Source organism: Eschrichtius robustus, chromosome 12 (genome assembly GCF_028021215.1).
Source record: "Eschrichtius robustus isolate mEscRob2 chromosome 12, mEscRob2.pri, whole genome shotgun sequence".
Lineage (NCBI taxonomy): Eukaryota > Metazoa > Chordata > Mammalia > Artiodactyla > Eschrichtiidae > Eschrichtius > Eschrichtius robustus.
Window position 1 is genome coordinate 7,136,230 of NC_090835.1, and position 20,793 is coordinate 7,157,022.

General features: G+C 39.1%; 1 protein-coding gene across 5 annotated transcripts in view; it reads right to left on the reverse strand.

Annotated features, from left to right (window-relative positions):
• FANCD2 (FA complementation group D2) overlaps positions 1 to 20,793 on the reverse strand; it is a 55,037-nt gene that overhangs the window by 29,952 nt on the left and 4,292 nt on the right. For 3 of the 5 annotated variants that reach the window (XM_068558299.1, XM_068558296.1, XM_068558297.1), the window contains exons 5-18: positions 20,595 to 20,698; positions 20,127 to 20,187; positions 18,365 to 18,417; positions 15,579 to 15,657; positions 14,396 to 14,520; positions 13,289 to 13,376; positions 12,639 to 12,743; positions 11,376 to 11,476; positions 10,876 to 10,984; positions 10,615 to 10,650; positions 6,678 to 6,824; positions 4,658 to 4,792; positions 3,325 to 3,456; positions 1,735 to 1,845 (exon numbers count right to left, since the gene is read on the reverse strand). In XM_068558299.1, coding sequence (XP_068414400.1) covers positions 1,735 to 1,845; positions 3,325 to 3,456; positions 4,658 to 4,792; positions 6,678 to 6,824; positions 10,615 to 10,650; positions 10,876 to 10,984; positions 11,376 to 11,476; positions 12,639 to 12,743; positions 13,289 to 13,376; positions 14,396 to 14,520; positions 15,579 to 15,657; positions 18,365 to 18,417; positions 20,127 to 20,187; positions 20,595 to 20,698 — 1,386 coding nt within the window. The remainder of the gene's footprint in view (positions 1 to 1,734; positions 1,846 to 3,324; positions 3,457 to 4,657; positions 4,793 to 6,677; positions 6,825 to 10,614; positions 10,651 to 10,875; positions 10,985 to 11,375; positions 11,477 to 12,638; positions 12,744 to 13,288; positions 13,377 to 14,395; positions 14,521 to 15,578; positions 15,658 to 18,364; positions 18,418 to 20,126; positions 20,188 to 20,594; positions 20,699 to 20,793) is intronic. The other 2 variants (XM_068558298.1, XM_068558300.1) reach the window with 2 other exon arrangements.

The following is a 20,793-nucleotide window of genomic DNA, read 5'->3' on the forward strand; positions in this document are numbered from 1 at the left end:
AGTTTGGTGGTTCCTCAAAATGTTAAACACAGAATCATCACATAACTCAGAAATTCCACTCCTAGGTATATACCCAAGAGAAGTGAAAACATGGACTCAAAGAGATATCTGTACATCAATGTCCATAGCAGCATTATTCAAAATAGCCAAAAGATGGAAAAAAGCCAATATCCATCAATGGGTGAATGGATGAACTAATTGCAGTCTATACATACAATGGAACACTATCAGCCATAAAAAGGAATAAAGTCCTGAGATATCCTACAACATGGAGGAACCGTGAACACATTATGCTAAGTGAAATAAGCCAGACACAAAAGGATAAATATTGTACGACTCTATTTAAATGCAGTACCTAGACGATGCAAATTCATAGAAGTATGTTAGAGGTTACCAGGGTGTAGAGAAAGGGAAATGGGGAGTTATTGCTTAATGGGGACAGAGTTTCTGTTCGGGATGATAAAAAAGTTCTGGAGATGGATAGCGGTGGTGGTTGCCCAACACTGTCAATGTACTTAATGCCACTGAGTTGTACACTTAAAATTGGTTCAAATAGTAAAATTTATCTTACGTATATTTTACCACAATTAAAAAATAAAATAGGGCTTCCCTGGTGGCACAGTGGTTAAGAATCCACCTGCCAAGACAGGGGACACGGGTTTGAGCCCTGGTCCAGGAAGATCCCACATGCCGTGGAGCAACTAAGCCCGTGAGCCACAACTACTGAGTCCATGTGCCACAACTACAGAAGCCGTGCGCCTAGAGCCCGTGCTCCACAACAAGAGATGCCACTGCCCTGAGAAGCCTGCGCACTGCAACTAAGAGTAGCCCCCGCTTGCCACAACTAGAGAAAGCCTGCATGCAGCAACGAAGACCCAACGCAGCCATAAATAAATAAATAAATTAAAATAAAATAATGACGTAGCTCTATTATTACTGCCATGAAGAAATCGTCAAACTATACTGCTAAATGAAACAAGCAAGACACAGAACAAGAAGGTAAGGTGTGAAATATAGGTATACAAGTAAATACAAATTTGTTAATTCTCAGAACATCTCAGAAAGCCATAAGCTAGTAACAGCGATTGCCTTTAGAGAACCAGATGCCTAGAGGACTGAGAGGGAGGAGACATCTTTCACTACCTTTCTATACCTTTTGAATTTTGTACCATGCGTGTATATTACCCAGCCAATTAATTTTAGTTAAAAAAAAAAAAAAAGTGCTGGTTGTTCAAAGTCACAGGCCAGTATGGATTACTGCCACAAGGTGGCACTAAAGACACAAAAGAGCTATATGAGTTATGATTCCAACCTAATCTTTAGTTCCTTTGCCTGACTTTTTCAGTGAATGATGCCCACAAATGAGAGCAGGCCCAGATGGAGTTCACATTAGATGGACATGTTCCTTAGGGAACAAGGGAATTCCCTGTGTCCCCGTGGCACTCAGTACAGTACCTGAGTGGCTTTTCTTACTCAGTTTCATAATTAGCTGATTACAGACTCATTTTCACCCTAACGGACTAAGTTCCTTGAGGGCAGAAGGTCTAATATATACCTATCATCTCAGTGCTTGGCACACAGTAGACACCTAATGTTTGTAGTAAGAAAATAAACAAATGCTAGGACTACAGCTATGTACTCTATTTCTACCACTACACAGGCTGCAGTAATTTTGTTCAGCAAATTTCAGTTGAAGAGGTTTAAAAGATTCTTTCTCAACACACTGCCTCTTACCTGGATGTGACTGCTGGCTTCATGCTGTTTGCTAAATGCCAGTGTGCTGAGAATATAGAAGAGTTTTCGTATTTGCTGGGGTGACATATTATCCAGATAGTCTAGAATGCCCTGGGAGAAAAAAAATGCCAATGATGAGATTAGCAGGTAACATTTTTTTACTTTAAATAAAAAAATTAAAATCCTCATAAGAGGCACACACAGATAGCCAGGCATCTGTTAAACAAAAGCTCCAGTTCTCTAAAACTATGCTCAGAGCCCAAAGGGTTGATGTTCTGCTTAGCCATGCTAACATACCTCCTCCTAGTTCCCCCTATCCTTTTTCTCCACACTTCCCTTTTTCTTAGTGAAAACAATATTCTGCCAAAAGTTATGTCTCTGACCTTATTTCTCAGCTTCTACCCCATGAATTACTTATTCATCCTCTACAGATATGGAAAGAGTCACAGGGGAGCTACTTACTTTTTGACCTTGGGCAAAGCCTCAGTTTTCTCATCTGTAAAATGGGGATAACAGGGCCTACATAGTTATCTTTCAAAGCCCAGACTTGATTATGTCAAACTCTCATTAAAAACCTGTAACAAGGGACTTCCCTGGTGGGGCAGTGGTTAAGAATTCGTCTGCCAATGCAGGGGACACGGGTTCGATCCCTGGTCGGGAAAGATCCCACATGCCACAGAGCAACTAAGCCCATGCGCCACAACTACTGAGCCTGCGCTCTAGAGCCCACGAGCCACAACTACTGAAGCCCGCACACCTAGAGCCCATGTTCCGCAACAAGAGAAGCCACCACAATGAGAAGCCCACACACAGCAATGAAGAGTAGAGAAAGCCTGCGTGCAGCAACGAAGACCCAACGCACTAAAAATAAATAAATAAATGAATTGGAAAAAAAAAAAACCAAACAAATCTGTAACAAGCTCCCTCTTGTCCATAAAATAAAGTTGCAACTCTTTAGCATAGTATTTAAGATCCTTCATAATCTGGCCCTGTCCTATGTCCTCACCTCCCACCACCGCTCACCTTATCCTATCCGCCAACCATGCTAATCTACCTGTCATCCCTCAGGCACACCATGGACGTGGGTGGTGCCAATTTGCTTCTGTTCAAACTGTTCTCTGCCTAGATGTACTTCCCTTACTTTTTCTTGTCAAATCTCTATCCTTCAAGAATCACTCCAATGTTATCTCTTCTTTGAAGACTTCCCCAGTTAATTATTCCTGCTCTGGTGTATCTATAGCACGTTATTAGAGAATTCATCACGTATTTACAGTGACTTACTTATGTGTCTTACTTTCTATCATCAAAGGCAAAGACTAACTTTTATATCCACAGCACCCAGAATAGAGCCTGGCACACAGTTAGGTAAAAACAAGTATTCACTGAATGAATTAATACATAGATAGATGAGTTATTTTTTCTATTATTTGCCCCATCACCCTCACCTCCATATCACCTGCTTCTACCAATTATAGTGCTCAATATCTAGAGTACAAAATAAATTGCTGTTAACTAACAGGTTATCAGGTACCTCTCAAATATATGCAAGAAAGAAAAATGATTCAGTATGTCAATGGTAGGACTAGATACCTTCACAAAGACAGCATTCAGCCTCATAGCAGATGGGTTTAGAACTACCAACTCTAGGAGGACATCCAATGCAGTATCAACTTCAGCTTCGTTCCCACTGCAGATATGGGTCACTAGGGCACCAATCACTTCCTATACAGAGAAGAGTCAACAGGACAGTGTGAAGCTAAAATATGGTATGGTCATCTAAAAGAGGTTCATGCCAGAGGCCATTCCAACCTCAACTTGGTTAAAATCCCAACCCACCCAATCCCATTGTCTAATTCTATTAACTAGTTTTCATTAACGTTAGATTCAGGAGGTTTAGGATTATGTCACTCTAACAACACTACCATCCAGTCTTCATTTATTTCCCATAATTTACCAGTGAGCACTGTCTAAACCCTCCTGATTTTGCTCCCTGGCGTAGTCTTTTTCTTTTTCTCATATGGGTTAAATATTACCCATTAAGTTGTTGTTGTACTTAATCTATTGAAATTTACTGAAAAGGTGGCACTCAAGGAGCTAAAAGTTTTTACAAGTTAGACTTGTATGTTTCAAGTAAACATGGGTCATGATGTTGTCTCTAAGACATTAAGATGGTTCCCCCCAAAAGTTTTAGATGTCATTCTCCCTTTCCTTTATACTGCTGCTCCACACTGAGTCACATGGTCTTCTCAAGTGCAGCAGCTATCTCATGCCAGCTGAGTCTATAGCTCTGTTTTAAATTTTAAAATTTTTGTCTTCATTTTTAAAAGTTCCATTCAAATGTGCTTTAATGTTGTTAATAAAGGTATAGCATATATAAACAATACAAAATAAGACACTTTGCTCTTTGTTTTCATAATCACTTTCCATAAGTACAGCCCTCCCTGACTGGATATGTGCTACTAAATTTGGTGTCTCGTGTTCATGGGAACAGGGTTAGGCCCTCAGGCATTTCTCCTTCATTTCTTTTCCACCACACTTTTTTCTAGAGAACAACTCCAGGATCAACTGGCAGTTGATTATTTAGAGCTAAGTTTAAAACTGCCATTACTGTACTGTGAAAATTGCACGATAACCCCAGCCCTTTAAGCCAATGTTTGTTTGAAGCAGACTGGAGCTGGACCTTATTTTAGACTCAGAGAATTTTAAAGCTCAAAACACAGAGTTAGATCCTCAAGTCCAATCTCTTCATTTTGAGACTAGGACTAGAACTAAGTTTTCCCAACTCCCAGTTCAGAGTTCTTTCTCCTTCAATGCCTTCCAAACAAGAAAAAATAAAAACATCAGATCACATGCAAGTCACCTGGAATTGCATTTCTTTCCTTTTCCTTGTTCCCTCCTTCCCAAAATAAACATTTCAACATACCTGCTGGCAGTAAGTGTCAAAAAAGATAAATGCGTATTTGTATATGAGACTGCCAAACAAAATTATGCTCTGGTCTAGGGAGTGCAACAAACTCTGCGCCAGTGACAAAATGGATGGACAAATATCCTTAAGAACCTTGAGGAGGGAAGAGTAGAGAGAAATGAAGCTGTGGGAGAAACTTAGTTATAGCATCTAGAGTTGCTATTGCTAACTCTTTTAAGATGTCAGAGTTCTCCCCAATTCTCATTTTAACTTAAGGAACCTTAATCTTTGTTTTACTCAGAATAATCCTTCACCATTCTGAGTTTCTCTCAGGATCAGTGAGATTCAACATACGGATAAGAATTGACCTGTAAGCTCAAGGAAGTTAAACCACAAGCCTAATAGCTGGTAATCTGTTCCTATCTGCCCAGTTTGGAACTAGAATCCAGATCTTCTAAATCCCAATTTCCTCACTTAATCATACTGCCTCCCTGGGGATATAGCAGGTCTCCTCTGCCTTGGTTATGATTTGAAATCAGTCTATAAGGTTCAATGCTAATTGAACTGATTTCTTTTAAAGAATATCAAGAGGAGAACTGATCATGTCCTACCAAGAAGGTAGTAGGTGGACATTAATGGAACCAGAATAAATAATCAGTTATTAAGTCCAGTTTCTTTACTGATATCATCACAATTTTAAAAAAAATCTTAAATTAAGCACTGAAATTGGTATAATGCTTTACTGAGGAAAATGCAATAAAAAATTATATATGGTTTCTGCCCTACGCAAAATTATAGCCCAAAACATGTATCATAGCAGAAATAAGCAAAGAACTGTAAGATAAAATAATACAAACTTTAAATCCATTCCTAAATATAAAGTCTATTTATGTATGTATGTATGTATGTATGTACGTATTTATGGCTGCACTGGGTCTTTGTTCCTGCGCACAGGCTTTCTCTAGTTGCAGCGAGTGGATGCTACTCTTTGTTGCGGTGCGCAGGCTTCTCATTGTGGTGGCTTCTCTTGTTGTGGAGCTCGGGCTCTAGGCGCGAGGGCTTCAGTAGCTGTGGCTTGCTGGTTCTAGAGCACAGGCTCCGTAGTTGCGGCGCACGGGCTTAGTTGCTCTGTGGCATGTGGGATCTTCCCGGACCAGGGCTCGAACCCATGTCCCCTGCATTGGCAAGCGGATCCTTAACCACTGTGCCACCAGGGAAGCCCATAAATATAAAGTCTTAAGACGCAGCTACATATTCTCATTAGTTCCTAACTCAGGTCCTAAACCTCTGGTTCACCCAGTTTTCTAAGAAGGTATATACACTATTAATATCCTGAATATTCACCTGGAAAACACCATTCCTAGATTATAAAATTCCAATTCAAATGGTTTATATTTCAACAGGAATGATCATCTCAGGGTCATAGTGTTGAATGGCTAAATAGTGATGGTTCAATAGATACAAAATTATGTCTCTATTACCATTCCTCTGATCCTGTTACACTCAGGAGTTTTTAGAAACTACTTAAAACAGGATACAGAAGGCAAGTTTATCAAAGTTGCAGATCATAGAGAGCTAGACAATTAAAATGATTAACATAAAATTAAGATTCAAAAGTCTCAATGGGCTTGAACAATGGGCTGAAACTAATAAGATGACATTTTATAAGGGAGCTATAAAAGTTTTCTATTCTAGGTTAAAAATAAAGCTATATAAGTATGTCATTAGAAGACCTGAATTGCAATATTTCCTATAAAAAAAGAATTTGGGGTTGAGTCTAGTAAGTTCAACATAAACCAATTTTGTGACTTTTTTGCTAAAAACATGAAAACCGATCTTAGTTTGATTTGATTAACATCATAATGTCTCAATCAAGGTAAGTAATAATCCTACTATGTTTTGAAATATACTGAGCTCCCTGCCAAACATCTACACCCAGCAAAGCTGGGAGTGTCATGATTCCCATACTGAGTAGGAAAGGTTAAAACGACCTCTCTAAAATTTTAAGACTAATGCTGCCTGATTCTCTGACACTTACCACGTAATGAACATAGAATGTACTCTGTAGCAGCTGTTCTTCAAAGCAGCCTGATCGAATCTTATTTCTTAGCACCCTCTCAATGTACTTCTTTGTCTGAGTGTTGGTGCTATAGATGATGAAGAGCATTGCCAGGTCAAGAATCTGCTGTCAATAAATATGCAACAACACGAAAACAGTTTAATAAATCAGTACATTTACTACAACAAAACAGCAGCTCTCAACTTTTTCCCATTAAAACAAAGAATTCTCATTTGCTCAACATCCTCTCATGGGAGCACCTATGTTTTCATAAAACCCAGAAATATTTTTTAGAGAAATAAAGTGCCACAACTATTAACCACTGGTACCTTTTAAAAAAATATTGGAATACAAGCAAAAGTAGTATTATTACAGAAATAACTTTGAATAGCTTCACATTTATTATGGAAAAAAAGATTAAGTCTCTTGCCAACTTCAGTATAAATTTTCATTATTATTAGGAAAATTACTTTGTGAAAAGTTGTAAAGTCTGTAAATGTCTGTCAAAATGAAAAAGGTTATATAAATTATGATGGTCATTTTCAGCACATTATATGGCCATTAAAAATGAGATAGGGGACTTCCCTGGTGGCACAGTGGTTAAGAATCAGCCTGCCAATGCAGGGGACACGGGTTTGAGCCCTGGTCTGGGAAGATCCCACATGCTGCAGAGCAACTAAGCCCGTGCACCACAACTACTGAAGCCCGCGCACCTAGAACCTTTGCCCCGCAACAGGAGAAGCCACCGCAATGAGAAGCCCACGCACCACAACAAAGACCCATTGCAGGCAAGAATCAACAATTAAATACATTTATTTATTTAATTATTTATTAAAAAAAGAGAGAGAGAGAGAGATAGGCTAGAGACTTCCCTGGCGGTCCAGCGGTTAAGATTCCACGCTTCCAATACAGGGGGTGCGGGTAAGGAAACAGATCTCACATGCCGTGTGGTGCGCCCCCCAAAAATATTTTTTTTAATTAAAAAATTAAAAAATATTTAAAAAAATGAGATAGGCTATTATTTTTTGACAAAGACATTCACAACATATTGTGAAGCAAAAGAAAGCAACCTGCAATAATCATAGTAATTCTATTTTTGTAAAAACAATATACAAGTACAAATATGTATAAGAGTGAGTGTGCCTGCACTTGCACACACATACAACTTGTATATGAATAGGAAAAAATCTGGAAGAATGATTATCCATGAAGAGTGGCACAGAGAGTGGAGGTAAACTTTATTTTACACATATTTAGATTACTTGTGGGTTTTTTTTCTCCCCAATTAGCTTGTATTACCTATGTTTAAAAAAAAAAAAAAAGAGGGACTTCCCTGGTGGTCCAGTGGTTAAGAATCTGCCGTCCAATGCAGGGGATGCAGGTTCGATCTGTGGTCAGGGAACTAAGATCCCATATGCCACAGGGCAACTAAACCCACGTGCTGCCAAGTACTGAGCCCAATGCGCTCTAGAGCCCATGCGCCACAACTACTAAGCCTGCACACCACAACTAGAGAGCCCAAGGGCTGCAGCTGCTGAGCCTGTGTGCCAAAACTAGAGAGAAGACCGCACGACACAACAAAAGATGCTGCATGCCGCAACTAAGACCCAACGTAGCCAAATAAATAAATAAAGAGTTACAGCTGCCAAGTAACAGAAAAATATTTTTAAGAGAGAGAGAGAGAGACAGAGAAGTTAAAAAGTCAAGCAGGACAAAACAGAAAAACACAAATTACTTGGAACTCACACAACTCAAAAGCAAAAAAACAAACAATCCAATTAAAAGATGGACAGGGAAACTGAAGAGAAATTTTTCCAAAGAAGACATACAGATAGCCAACCTCCACGTAATGATGTTCAACATCACTAATCATCAGGGAAACGCAAATCAAAACCACAATGAGATACCACTTCGCACCTGTCAGGACGGCTATCATCAAAAGGACAAAAAATAACATATGTTGGCAAGGACGCAGAGAAGAGGGAACCCTTGTGCACTGTTGGTGGAAATGTAAGTTGATGCAACCACTATGGAAAACGGTATGGTGGTTCCTCAAAAAAATAAAAATAGAATTACTATAGATCCAGCAATTCCACTTCTGGCTACGTATCTGAAGAAAACAAAAAACACTAATTCGCAAAGATATCTGCACCCCATGTTCATTAGAGCATTATTTACAATAGCCAAGACATGGAAACAACCCAAGTGTCCACTGATGGAATGGATAAAGAAAATGTGATATAAACACACACACTCTCTCTAGATTATTCAACCATAAAAAAGAACGAATCTTGCTATTGGCAACAACATGGATGAACCCTGAAGGCATTATGCTAAGTGAAATAAGTCAGACAGAGAAAGACAAATAGTGTATGATTTCAATTATATGTGGAATCTAAAAAATAAAACAAACAAAAATGAACTCACAAATACAGAGAACAGATTGGTGGTTGCCAGAGGTAGGGGTAGGGAGTTGGTAGGGAGTTGGTAAAGGGGGCCAAAAGGTACAAATTTCAGTTATAAAATAAATAAGTCATGGGGGTGTAATGTACAGCATGGTGAATATAGTTAATAATACTGTATTGCACATTTGAAAGTTACTAAGAGAGTAGACCTTAAAAGTTCTCATCACAAGTAAAAAAAACGGTAGCTATGTATGGTGATGAACATTAACGTCTTATTGTGGTGATCATTTTGCAATATATACAAGTAACAGATCATTACATTGTACACCTGAAACTAATATAAAATGTCAATATCTCAATTAATGAGAAAAGATATTTTAATAAATGTTAGATGTTCTAATTAATAAAAGCAAAAACAATAAATTACTTGAGACATCCTTTCACTGAAGGCCCAACTCAGACACCAAAATCGTGACAGATTATAGCAGAACAGAATACAGTTATTAAAAATGACAATAAAAGGACTGCCCTCGCGGTCCAGTGGTTAAGACTCCATGCTCCCAATCCGGGGGCATGGGTTCAATCCCTGGTTGGGGAAGATCCTGCACGTGGCGTGGCACGGCCGAAAAAAAAAAAGACAATAAATACAATGCAGAAGCGTGCAAAATGTTTATGACACAATGTGAAGAGAAAAAAAATCCAGAATACAAAATTATATTTATACAATGATCAGAAATGTGTAAAAACAGCTATGCAGGAGGTCAAGGGTTATGCAATAATAAAACCGTTGTCTTGGATATTTTGATTCCCTACCCACCCACAACCTGGCAACCACAAAAAATTATTGAGTTTTTCATTGTTTTATTCAGTATCACAGCAGCTTTTAAAATAGTCATCCAACAACTGGAAAATCCAACTAACAAAACTCTACAGAACAAGAGATTCCAACTAAAGAAAATCCTTAAAGGGAACCAATCAGTACACAAGAAATTCAATCATCTGTCTTCTTGACTGAAGAAAGTATCTCCAGATTTAAGACAGATTTAGTACCACTGCCCTGAGAGTAGATGGACTATTTGATTCAGTTCTGTCAGGTAAAGGAAAGTGAAACATGAAATGCCACTATCTTGACAATTCCATGTGGTGGGAGGAAGGGCAATCAGACAGACAGAGGGGCCTGAATACCTAACTCATGACCCAGGTGACTCTAGTCCTCACCTCCTCATGGGAGGGGGACTCAGCTTCTTTGACTGCAACTCACTATGCCTGTTTGGAATGTTACTATTTCCCCTTATGGATATTTTATTTCATTTTACTGCCAGAATAAAGACCATCTGGCAAGTCACCCCTTCAGACCATCTTCCTCAGGCAGCTAATGTTTATTAGAGCAGCTACGAAAGTCACTGAAGGGATGACTGGAAGGAGCCAGAGAAAACAGCAGGAAGGAAAGCCAGCAAATATCGCTAATTTTACATCTGCAATACTTAAAATTCATAGTACATGAACATTACCTTGTGTTCTGACACTGAGGTGGTGTTTTCAATTGCCTGTAAAAACAAGGGTTACAAAAATATTACAACACATAAGAACACCTTTCGCCTTATTCAGCATGCTCTGTTCTCTTATCTGAGAACCAATCTGCCCATCTGGCAACCATCATCTATTATTTCTACTTGACTGACTTTTAAGACTTTTATTTCAACTATCTTTACTTACACATCTGTCACTGATTGCCACCCATTTCTTCCTCAATGTTTAAAGATCTCACTCACCTTAATCCAGGCTTCTGAAACGATTTTCTCATATCTAACAGCTGACTTTATTACGTCAAAGAGAAGAATAACACAGTCTTGACCGCTGTTTTCTTGATTTCCTGAAGAACTACAAGTAGCAGAGGGAAAAAAAAATCATTCTTCCACTTACCAGAGAGGAACCTGTAAGATCTGGGTTCCTGCTTACCAGCCATGTGCCTTAAAACAAGTCACAACTTCATGTGTACAATGGCTAGTAAAATTGTACTGCAGTCTATCTGGAATTGATCTGCAGAGCAAAGGGAATACACACACACACACACACACATATACACACATACAGATACTTACACATAGAAATATGATTTGAAAAACTGTATAGTAGTACATGATTGTAATACTACTACCACTATTTGTAGTTGTTAAGTATTAAGATCTTCTGTCCTGACTTCAGGATAAATGTCAGAAAACTTTCCTTGCCTACGTGAGAAAAAGGGTGATAACTGTCCATGAGTTTATACCTCGTTTGTCCTTTATTTTTCAACTTGCTTTGAGAAGCCTGCAACCATGATGGCAAAATACAATGCTGCAGATCCAAATTCTCCCGAAGCTCAGAAATTACCTATGGCAAATAAATATTAGCTATGTGTTCTGCTCATTCATAGCAGATAGGCACAATCTATTCTTTCAATAGAAAAACCATAACTTTCTCCTGAAAGACTGAGGAAGAAGTATTAAATTAAATGTATTGTTGGGACTTCCCTGGTGATCCAGTGGTTGAGAATCCGCCTTCCATTGCAGGGGACACAGGTCTGATCCCTGGTCGGGGAAGTAAGATCCCATATGTCACGGGGCAACTAAGCCTGTGTGCCGCAACTACTGAGACCACACACCCTGGAGCCCGTGCATCACAACCACAGAGAAGCCCACGTGCCCCAAGAGAAGAGCCCACGTGCCACAACGAAAGATCCTATGTGCTGCAACTAAGACCTGACACAGACAAAAATAAATAAAGTGTTTTACTTACTTAACTAATTAAATGTATTGTTAAACAAGGCATTTTGAAAAAGGCAGCTGATGAAAATAGCTAATGTGAGTATAGTATGCCATGTTATTTACTTTATTATTTTTTAAAATATTTATTTATTATTTTTGGCTGCATCAGGTCTTAGTTGTGGTACGTGGGATCTTTTGTTGCAGCACGTGGGATCTTTCGTTGTGGCGTGCAGGCTTCTCTCTAGCTGTGGTGCTCGGGCTCCAGAGCGCATGGGCTCTGTAGTTGTGGCACTCGGGCTCTGTAGTTGCAGCACATGGGCTTTCTAGTTGTGGTGCGTGGGCTCAATAGTTGTGGCACATGGGCTTAGCTGCCCTGTGGCACATGGGATCTTAGTTCCCCAAAAGGGATTGAACCCACGTCCCCTGCATTGGAAGGTGGATTCATAACCACTGGACCACCAGGGAAGTCCCCGTCATGCTCTTTAAAATTTCAGAATTCCTTCAGGCATTACACTGAAATAGCAAATATAACCTGTAGCAGCTTATACAGAACAACAAGTCTGGGTAGTAGCTCCATTCTCTCCCCTGCTGGATTAATCAGCATTATCAATTAGTTTTGGGACGGAGACGAGCAATTAGAACTGATTAATTTAAATGATTTATCTTGATGTATCTTCCTCAAGGTTAGTCTTTTTTTGACTTCTGAGTCTCACAAGGGCACCACTGCTACCCCCTGTACCTGCTAGGATCTAGCTGCCTACAGTGTTTGTTGGGAAACAGTAGGGTACCTCAAGTGCATCCGTGGCTGTTATGGAATGAAGAATGAACTTGATGATCATAGGTAAATCGTCCAACATGACAGATGACAGCTTACCCATCACTAACTTGCGGACCTAAACATAAAAAGCACAAAAACCTTACATATTTTCATGTTAATGCCTCAATCTAGTACTGACTCGTTAGGTAAAATTAGAAAAATTATTTCTCTCACTCAGTTTTCTCACTTGTAATTTTGGAAGAAAAACGTCTCATTTTATTTTTTTTCCAAATTACAAGCTTTCAATTGTTAACGCTACAGCTTCTTCAAAAACAGACAGGTGGTAAACGTGAAAGTCTTCTCCTCTTAATTTTGGAGCCTGAATTTTCCACTGGTTAGAGGAAGGCATAAAAAGTTGTTATTCCTATGGGAGCAGTTTGTAACTATACAGGCAATACAGAAGATTTCCACTAAAACATACTGATTAAAAATGAGCAGTTAGCCTATCATAGTATGGCATATGAAATTCACTGAAAAGAAAAAAGAGAGCAAACGTCATTCAGCATTGTTTCAAAATGAAATTTTCATTATATGCGATTGGTCCAAGGCAATGACTGACTGACATTGGTTCTGGGAAGCGAGCAAGCTGGCGCTCTTTCTGGAGAGCAGAGTCCTCCCTACCTTAGTCAGGAGCTTCGGCTCAAGTCGGAGGCTAGACAGGACATCCAGGATGGGGACAGTGAGCAGAGTATTCTCTGTTAGAAGGTCACTGTGAATAGTAGAAAGAGAGAAGGTGTGCAAATTTTAACAGAGCTGGGCAAATAATGACGGGGAAATCACTTTTACACACCTAATCCTAAACCAGACTTCATATTCATGACACATACACGGGTCTACTCAAATATATACTCATTATTAGAAAAGAAAGAAAGTATACAGATCTACTCAAATATACATTCATTGGGGCTTCCCTGGTGGCACAGTGGTTAAGAATCCGCCTGCCATTGCAGGGGACACGGGTTTGAGCCCTGGTCCGTGAAGATCCCACATGCCACGGAGCAACTAAGCCCGTGCGCCACAACTACTAAGCCTGCGCTCTAAAGCTCGCAAGCCACAATTACTGAGCTCGCGTGCCACAACTACTAAAGCCCGCACACCTAGAGCCTGTGCTCCGCAGGAAGAGAAGCCACCACAATGAGAAGCCCACGCACTGCAACGAAGACGCAACACAGCCAAAAATAAATAAATTAATTAATTGTTAAAACCAGGGAGTTCCCTGGTGGCGCAGTTGTTAAGAATCCGCCTGCCAATGCAGGGGACAAGGGTTCGATCAGTGGTCCAGGAAGATCCCACGTTGCGGAGCCACTAAGCCCACATGCTGCAACTACTGAGCCCACGCACCACAACTACTGAAACCTGTGCACTCTAGGGCCCACGTGCCACAACTACTGAGCCTTTGTGCTGCAACTACTGAAGCCTGCGCGCCTAGAGCCTGTGCTCAGCAACAAGAGAAGCCACCGTAATGAGAAGCCCGTGCACCGCAACGAAGAGTAGCCCCCGCTCGCTGCAACTAGAGAAAGCCCACGCGCAGCAACAAAGACACAACGCAGCCAAAAAAAAAAAAAACACTCATTATTAGAAAAGCAAGTCAAATTCCATACCCTAGAAAGATGGGTATCATCCTCTTTTATAAAAAAAGAAACACATTATTACTACTCTTTTTATACTGCAGTGATTAGGCTCCCAAAGTGAAGTCTTGCTCAAGATGCCAACGAGGTGCTTACCCACCTGAGTTCTTTCCCCACATCAGCATGCTGGGAATCCCCTAGGATCTCAGGTAGGCTGGTGACAAAGTCATGCTGCAGGTACACTGGAGCAATACTGATCAGCTGCATGATCTTGGTGGCAAGATCCTGCAGTGGAGGAGACTATTAGAATTGTAACACTACCCAGAATAGAGAAAGACTTCCTACTCATGAAAAGTAGAGCTAGAATTACTTTGTGTACAATATGACAACTACACACACACTCAAGCTCAAAGCCTAAAATCAGAGGTAAGTGACCCAGAGATTTTCACACATGAGATGGTACATAGAAAAAAATAGGCTGGATGGCATATTATTTAATACCTTTTTTTTTTTTTTTTTTTTAATTTTTTGGCTGCACCGAGCAGCTTGTGAGATATTAGTTCCCCGACCAGGGACTGGACCCGGGCCCCTGGCAGGGAGAGTGCAGAGTCTTAACCACTGGACTGCTAGGGAAGTCCAACAATTGGGGGTTCTTTTGCTTTTTTTTTTTTCCCTTTTCTACTGTCTTTATTTCACTTAATCTTCACAACTGTATTCCCATTTTTAAAATGTAGGGATATGTGTTGCTCAAGGATACACAATTAATAAGTGGCAGGCCCAAAATTCCAGCCCAGATGAGATTCCAAAACTCATGTTCTTCCAAATAAAGATTGAGCCTTTGAATGTCTGACAAAAATTAGTAGAATGATTTAAGAACTCTGAAGAGAAATGGGCCTTAAGCAATAGGCTCAGAACAGATTCAACTTTACCAAGGTGCTTAGTAACAAGTAACATAATCCCAAAGAAACTTTCCTCAATGTGTAATTAAAATAACACATTTGCAGTGAAGTAGGATGGTTTCGGATCTCATTGCTTTTGAGAAATAAAACATAATAATAATCTCTGTACTTTGAGAAGTTAATGAATTCCTTCCAAATATTTAATTTATTTAATAAATGACATCCAGTCATCATAATTAGATACATTTCTTATTTTAGAGAAATTTAATGGGTGAAATAACCATGGTTTTCAAATTATTAAAGCTAAAAAAGATAATGGATAGAAAAATATGAATTTTTTGTTTAGAAAGGAAAAAATATCATGCAAATGCCAAAAGTTTGGTTGTTAAGTGTGGAAAACATACTCTCTATAAATCCAAGAGACAGAAAAAGTCCCCAACTTACCTTACTATCCACAACTCTGTCAAGCCACTTCAGTTGATTGATGATGAGTCGAGGCATGTTGAGTCCATCACTGTTCACGCTGAATGTTAGGATGGATGAGAAGTCAGGAATGTAGCCTTTCTGACTTACACAGCAGCAAGCATTAATACTGCATGTAACATTTTCAGCCATTCAGTTAACATTTACTAAACACTTACCATGCGTTGCACACTGTGCTAAACACACAGGTAATACAAAAAAAAGCATGAGACATATGCTTATGTATGTTGAGACAGATGTCTGGAAGAAGACGCACTAAACTGTTAGTGGCTATATCTGGGGAGGGTTTAGAGAGGGGAAGAAAGGTCTGGAGAGTATCTCTTAAAATATATGAACAATTTAAAAAAATAAAGGTAACAAACTTTAACAAATTGAGTAAGATAAATTGTTTTTAAAGGTAAACAACTGGGACTTCCCTGGTGGTGCAGTGGTTAAGAACCCGCCTGCCAATGCAGGGGACACGGGTTCGAGCCATGGCCCGGGAAGGTCCCACATGCCGCAAAGCAACTAAGCCCATGTGCCACAACTACTGAGCCTGCGCTCTAGAGCCCGCGAGCCACAACTACTGAGCCCACGCGCCTAGAGCCCATGCTCCGCAGCAAGAGAAGACACCGCAATAAGCCCACACACCGCAACAAAGAGTAGCCCCTCCTCGCGGCAACTAGAGAAAGCCTGCGCACAAGGCCCAAAGCAGCCAAAATAAATTTTAAAAATAAATAAAATAAATTTTAAAACTAAATAAATAAAATAAAAGGTAAAAAACTAATTACATCAATGTGGTAAGTACCAAAAAATGCAAGTAATTTTTACCACTATGGAAACAGGTCAGATTTAGACTATGTCAAAGTACTAAAAACCATTTAAGGATGAAGAGAAGTTGGCTCAGTATTAGTATTATCATTAATATAACAATATTTATTAATAATCATTAATTATTATTCATTAATCTTCATAATAAATTATTATAAATAATTTCCCAGTATTATTTCCCCTAAAATGACAGTCTCTGCCTTCTTCCCAGCCTCCTATATCTAACTTTTGGACCACCTCCAGCACTTCTTGACAGCATTCTCAGTCTTTGTTTACTATAGACAAATTTAACTGCTAAAAAAGACTTAGCCAGGACACAAAGCACAGTGCAAGCCATTCAGGCAAACCATGAATCTCTAAAGATAAATCTTCAAGTTTACCATTGTTACATACAAGACCCAGAAGCAGCACATATTAAAAAGGAGGAAATAAAAATTACCTAAATCCTCTCACCCAGAGAGGTCCACCATTGATATACATGTGTATATTTATCTATGTAAATGTGTATGTATGTACCTTTTTTAAACAAAATACTGAGTGGAACTGTAAATACTGATTTGTAGCCTTTTTTTTCAATTAATGCATAGTATTAAATAATCCTCTTTATAATTTTTAATGTCCACATGATATTCCATTATGTGGATATACCTAATTTACTAACCAATCTCCTATAGTTGAATATCTCAGTTTACAATTTTTGTTACTTTAAATGGTAATATTATTCATTACTGTTTTCATTCAGAGGTATTGCCTTAGGATAAATTTGGAGGCATGGCTGAACATTTAAGGGTATGCAAAATCTTAGGTTTTGATACACACAACCTACTGCCCTTCAGAGTAATTACATTGCTTTATATGTTTACCAGTGATATATGAGCATGCCTGTTCATCGCACTCAACAAGGGAGATCCTTTGAGAAGGAAAAAAATCTATTTACTGTTTGAAATTGTTGTCTTTGATTATTAATGAACTTGAGCATTAAAAAAAGTGTTTAATGCTCTTATATTTCTTCTCCGTGAATTGTCTATTCATGACCTTTATCTACTTTTCTGTTAGGCTGTTCTTTTTTTCTCTTAGTTATTTTTTTATTATTACTATTTTTAAGTAAATTTATTTATTCATTTTTACTTCTGGCTGCATTGGGTCTTCGTTGCTGTGCACAGGCTTTCTCTAGTTATGGCGAGTGGGGCTACTCTTCATTGTGGTGCGCGGACTTATCATTGCAGTGGCTTCTCTTGTTGCGGAGCACGGGCTCTAGGTGCGCGGGCTTCAGTAGTTGTGGCATGTGGGCTCAGTAGTTGTGGCTGGCGGGCTCTAGAGTGCAGGCTCAGTAGTTGTGGCGCACGGGCTTAGTTGCTCTGCGGCATGTGGGATCTTCTCGGACCAGGGCTCGAACCCGCGTCCCCTGCGTTGGCAGGCAGATTCTTAACCACTGTGCCACCAGGGAAGTCCCTTAGTTATTTTTTAAAGTAAAAAAGAATTTTTTTTTGGGCCACACCACGCGGCTTGCAGGATCTTAGTTCCCCCGACCAAGGATCAAACCCAGGCCCCAAGAGAGTGAAAGCCCGGAATCCTGACCACTGGACCGCCAGGAAATTCCCTTAAAGTAAATTTTAAAAAATGGTAGCACACATGAAGTATAAAATTGAAAAGGTAAAAGGTATTCAGAGAATATATAACTCCAGCCAACTGGCTCCACTCCTGGGAGACAACCACTATTACCCGTTTATTGTGTATCCTTCTAGGAATACATGGACATATAAATAGATAAAATTTCAAAGAAAGTCACCCCAGTAAAACTTGAGTAGTCATTTAAGAATCTGCAGTCATAATAAATACGATCTTCAGACATACCAATGATGCTTCAGAGCAACCTTTTCAGAGAGAAACATAAGTACACCAGGGTACTTTGAGCATTCCACAGTAACTCCACTTACTTTTTGAAAAGAAATTCTGGCAACTTTTCAAATAAGATTTTGATAATGGCAGGCTAAAAAAGAAGACATAGGGAGTTAGGAGATTGTCTCGAAATGTACAACAGAAATGTATAATTAGCTGTAATTCTCTCCAACGAGAGTTCTTGGAGGAAAAACCCTGCTATAATTGAAATTCTCATTATAAGAATGTCCACCTGGCGGGAATGTAAATTGATACAGCCACTATAGAGAACAGTATGGAGGTTCCTTAAAAAACTACAAATAGAACTACCATATGACCCAGCAATCCCACTACTGGGCATGTACCCTGAGAAAACCATAATTCAAAAAGATACATGTACCACAATGTTCACTGAAGCACTATTTACAATAGCCAGGACATGGAAGCAACCTAAATGCCCACTGACAGATGAATGGATAAAGAAGATGTGGCACATATATACAATGGAATACTAATCAGGCATAAAAAGAAACAAAATTGAGTTATTTGTAGTGAGGTGGATGGACCTAGAGTCTGTCATTCATAGTGAAGTCAGTCAGAAAGAGAAAAACAAATACTGTATGCTAACACATATATATGGAATCTAAAAAAAATATATATGGTTCTAATGTACCTAGTGGCAGGACAGGAATAAAGACACAGACGTAGAGAATGTACGTGAGGACACGGGGAGGGGGAAGGGTAAGCTGGGACGAAGTGAGAGAGTGGCATGTACTTATATATACAACCAAACGTAAAATAGATAGCTAGTGGGAAGCAGCTGCATAGCACAGGGAGATCAGCTAGGTGCTTTGTGACCACCTAGAGGGATGGGATAGGGAAGAGTGGGAGGGAGGCTCAAGAGGGAGGGGGTATGGGGATATATATACACACATATAGCTGATTCACTTTGTTATACAGCAGAAACTAACACAACATTGTAAAGCAATCATACTCCAATAAAGATGTAAAAATAAAAAAGTATGTCCACATGAATGCTGCCTATATTTTGAATATAACCTGTTGGAATACAAAGATTTATCAATAATCTGTCCTCTGAAAAATTACAAAATGGCTATCAAGGCAACATTAAAATAATCGGATAATCAAAAACATTATTAATTATGATGACAATTGTTAACCCATGATATGCAGGCTTTAACAGATTATCAAATAGTTTGCAAGAAAAGATTTCTCTTTGGAGGAACAAGAGAGCTCTTAGATTTAAGCTAACTAAATTATATTCAAGATTTCCAATGAAAAGGAAAAGAGAGTGGGAAGATTAACAGTGCAAGAGAAGAAAAGAGGAAAAATGAAGGACAGGGTGGGAGGGAGACTTTTCATTGTATATACATTTCTATAATTTGAGATGTTTAAAACATCTCACTGATTGTCTAATCAATAAATTAAGAGAGAAAGGAGGAGGAAAAGGGAAAGATCTAGTTAATAAGCAAATACGAAGCTAAATGGGAGATGATGCAGATGTGAATATGGCAGAGATATACAAGGTACTCAGAGCACACAGGATGAAGCTTTACAAAACAGGAATCAGAGGCCGCCAGGATAAATGAGGCTTCAAGATGTATTGGGTTAATCAGCTCAGTCCAAAGACAAAGATATTGCCCTACAAGATTCATGTCAGCAACAGGGCTGTGGTAAACTGTTGCAAACCCAAACTCTCCCATTAACCCTGCTCTGCCCTGTGCTCCAGCCACTTACACTTGGGCATACACCACAAATCACATCCATTAAATGTTCACAGAAAAAGTGGCACAGTCTCACCTGTAATAAGTCAATCCCCAGAAGCAATTTAATGAGGCTCTTACAGTAAGATGTGCCCATGCTGTAAAAAAAAAAAAAAGGGAGAGATTGGTTTTCTATTTTGTTTTTCTTGTTTTAATGTTTTTATTATCCTTTCTCCATAAAATTGGTTAACTATGTAATTTTTAAGGAGAAACTATCCTGTTAGATAAGAAGTACAGAACATGAGAAGATAGCTTTTAAGTCACAGACAAGTAGAGTTGAAACTGTATCAACACAGGTGAGACACATTCTAGAAAACATTCTGGTTCTTAGTCTTGTTATCATAAACTTAATAATTTAAAGGTTAGGTTAAAACTTTGAGGAAAAGAGAGCTATAAATCAAAAGTAAAATTCCAAAAAATCACATTCTGCCCCAACCCCACCTCCCAATCCAGTTAAGTGTAACAGACTAAATTTCAGCAACAGTCCAGTGCTTCGTCTCCACACCTGGCTTCCTCATCCTGCAGACGTTCACAAGACAAAAGGCAGTTCCTGAAACTGTCTTGGTCCTCAATGTAAGACTCCAGGCCACTAACGAATTCTTCTACTATCTTAGTGACATTAAAAAAAAAAAAAAAGAGTAAGATTTTTAGTTTAACTTTTGCTGTCGATTAGCTAAAATCATTCAAGCCTATTCAACTTTATG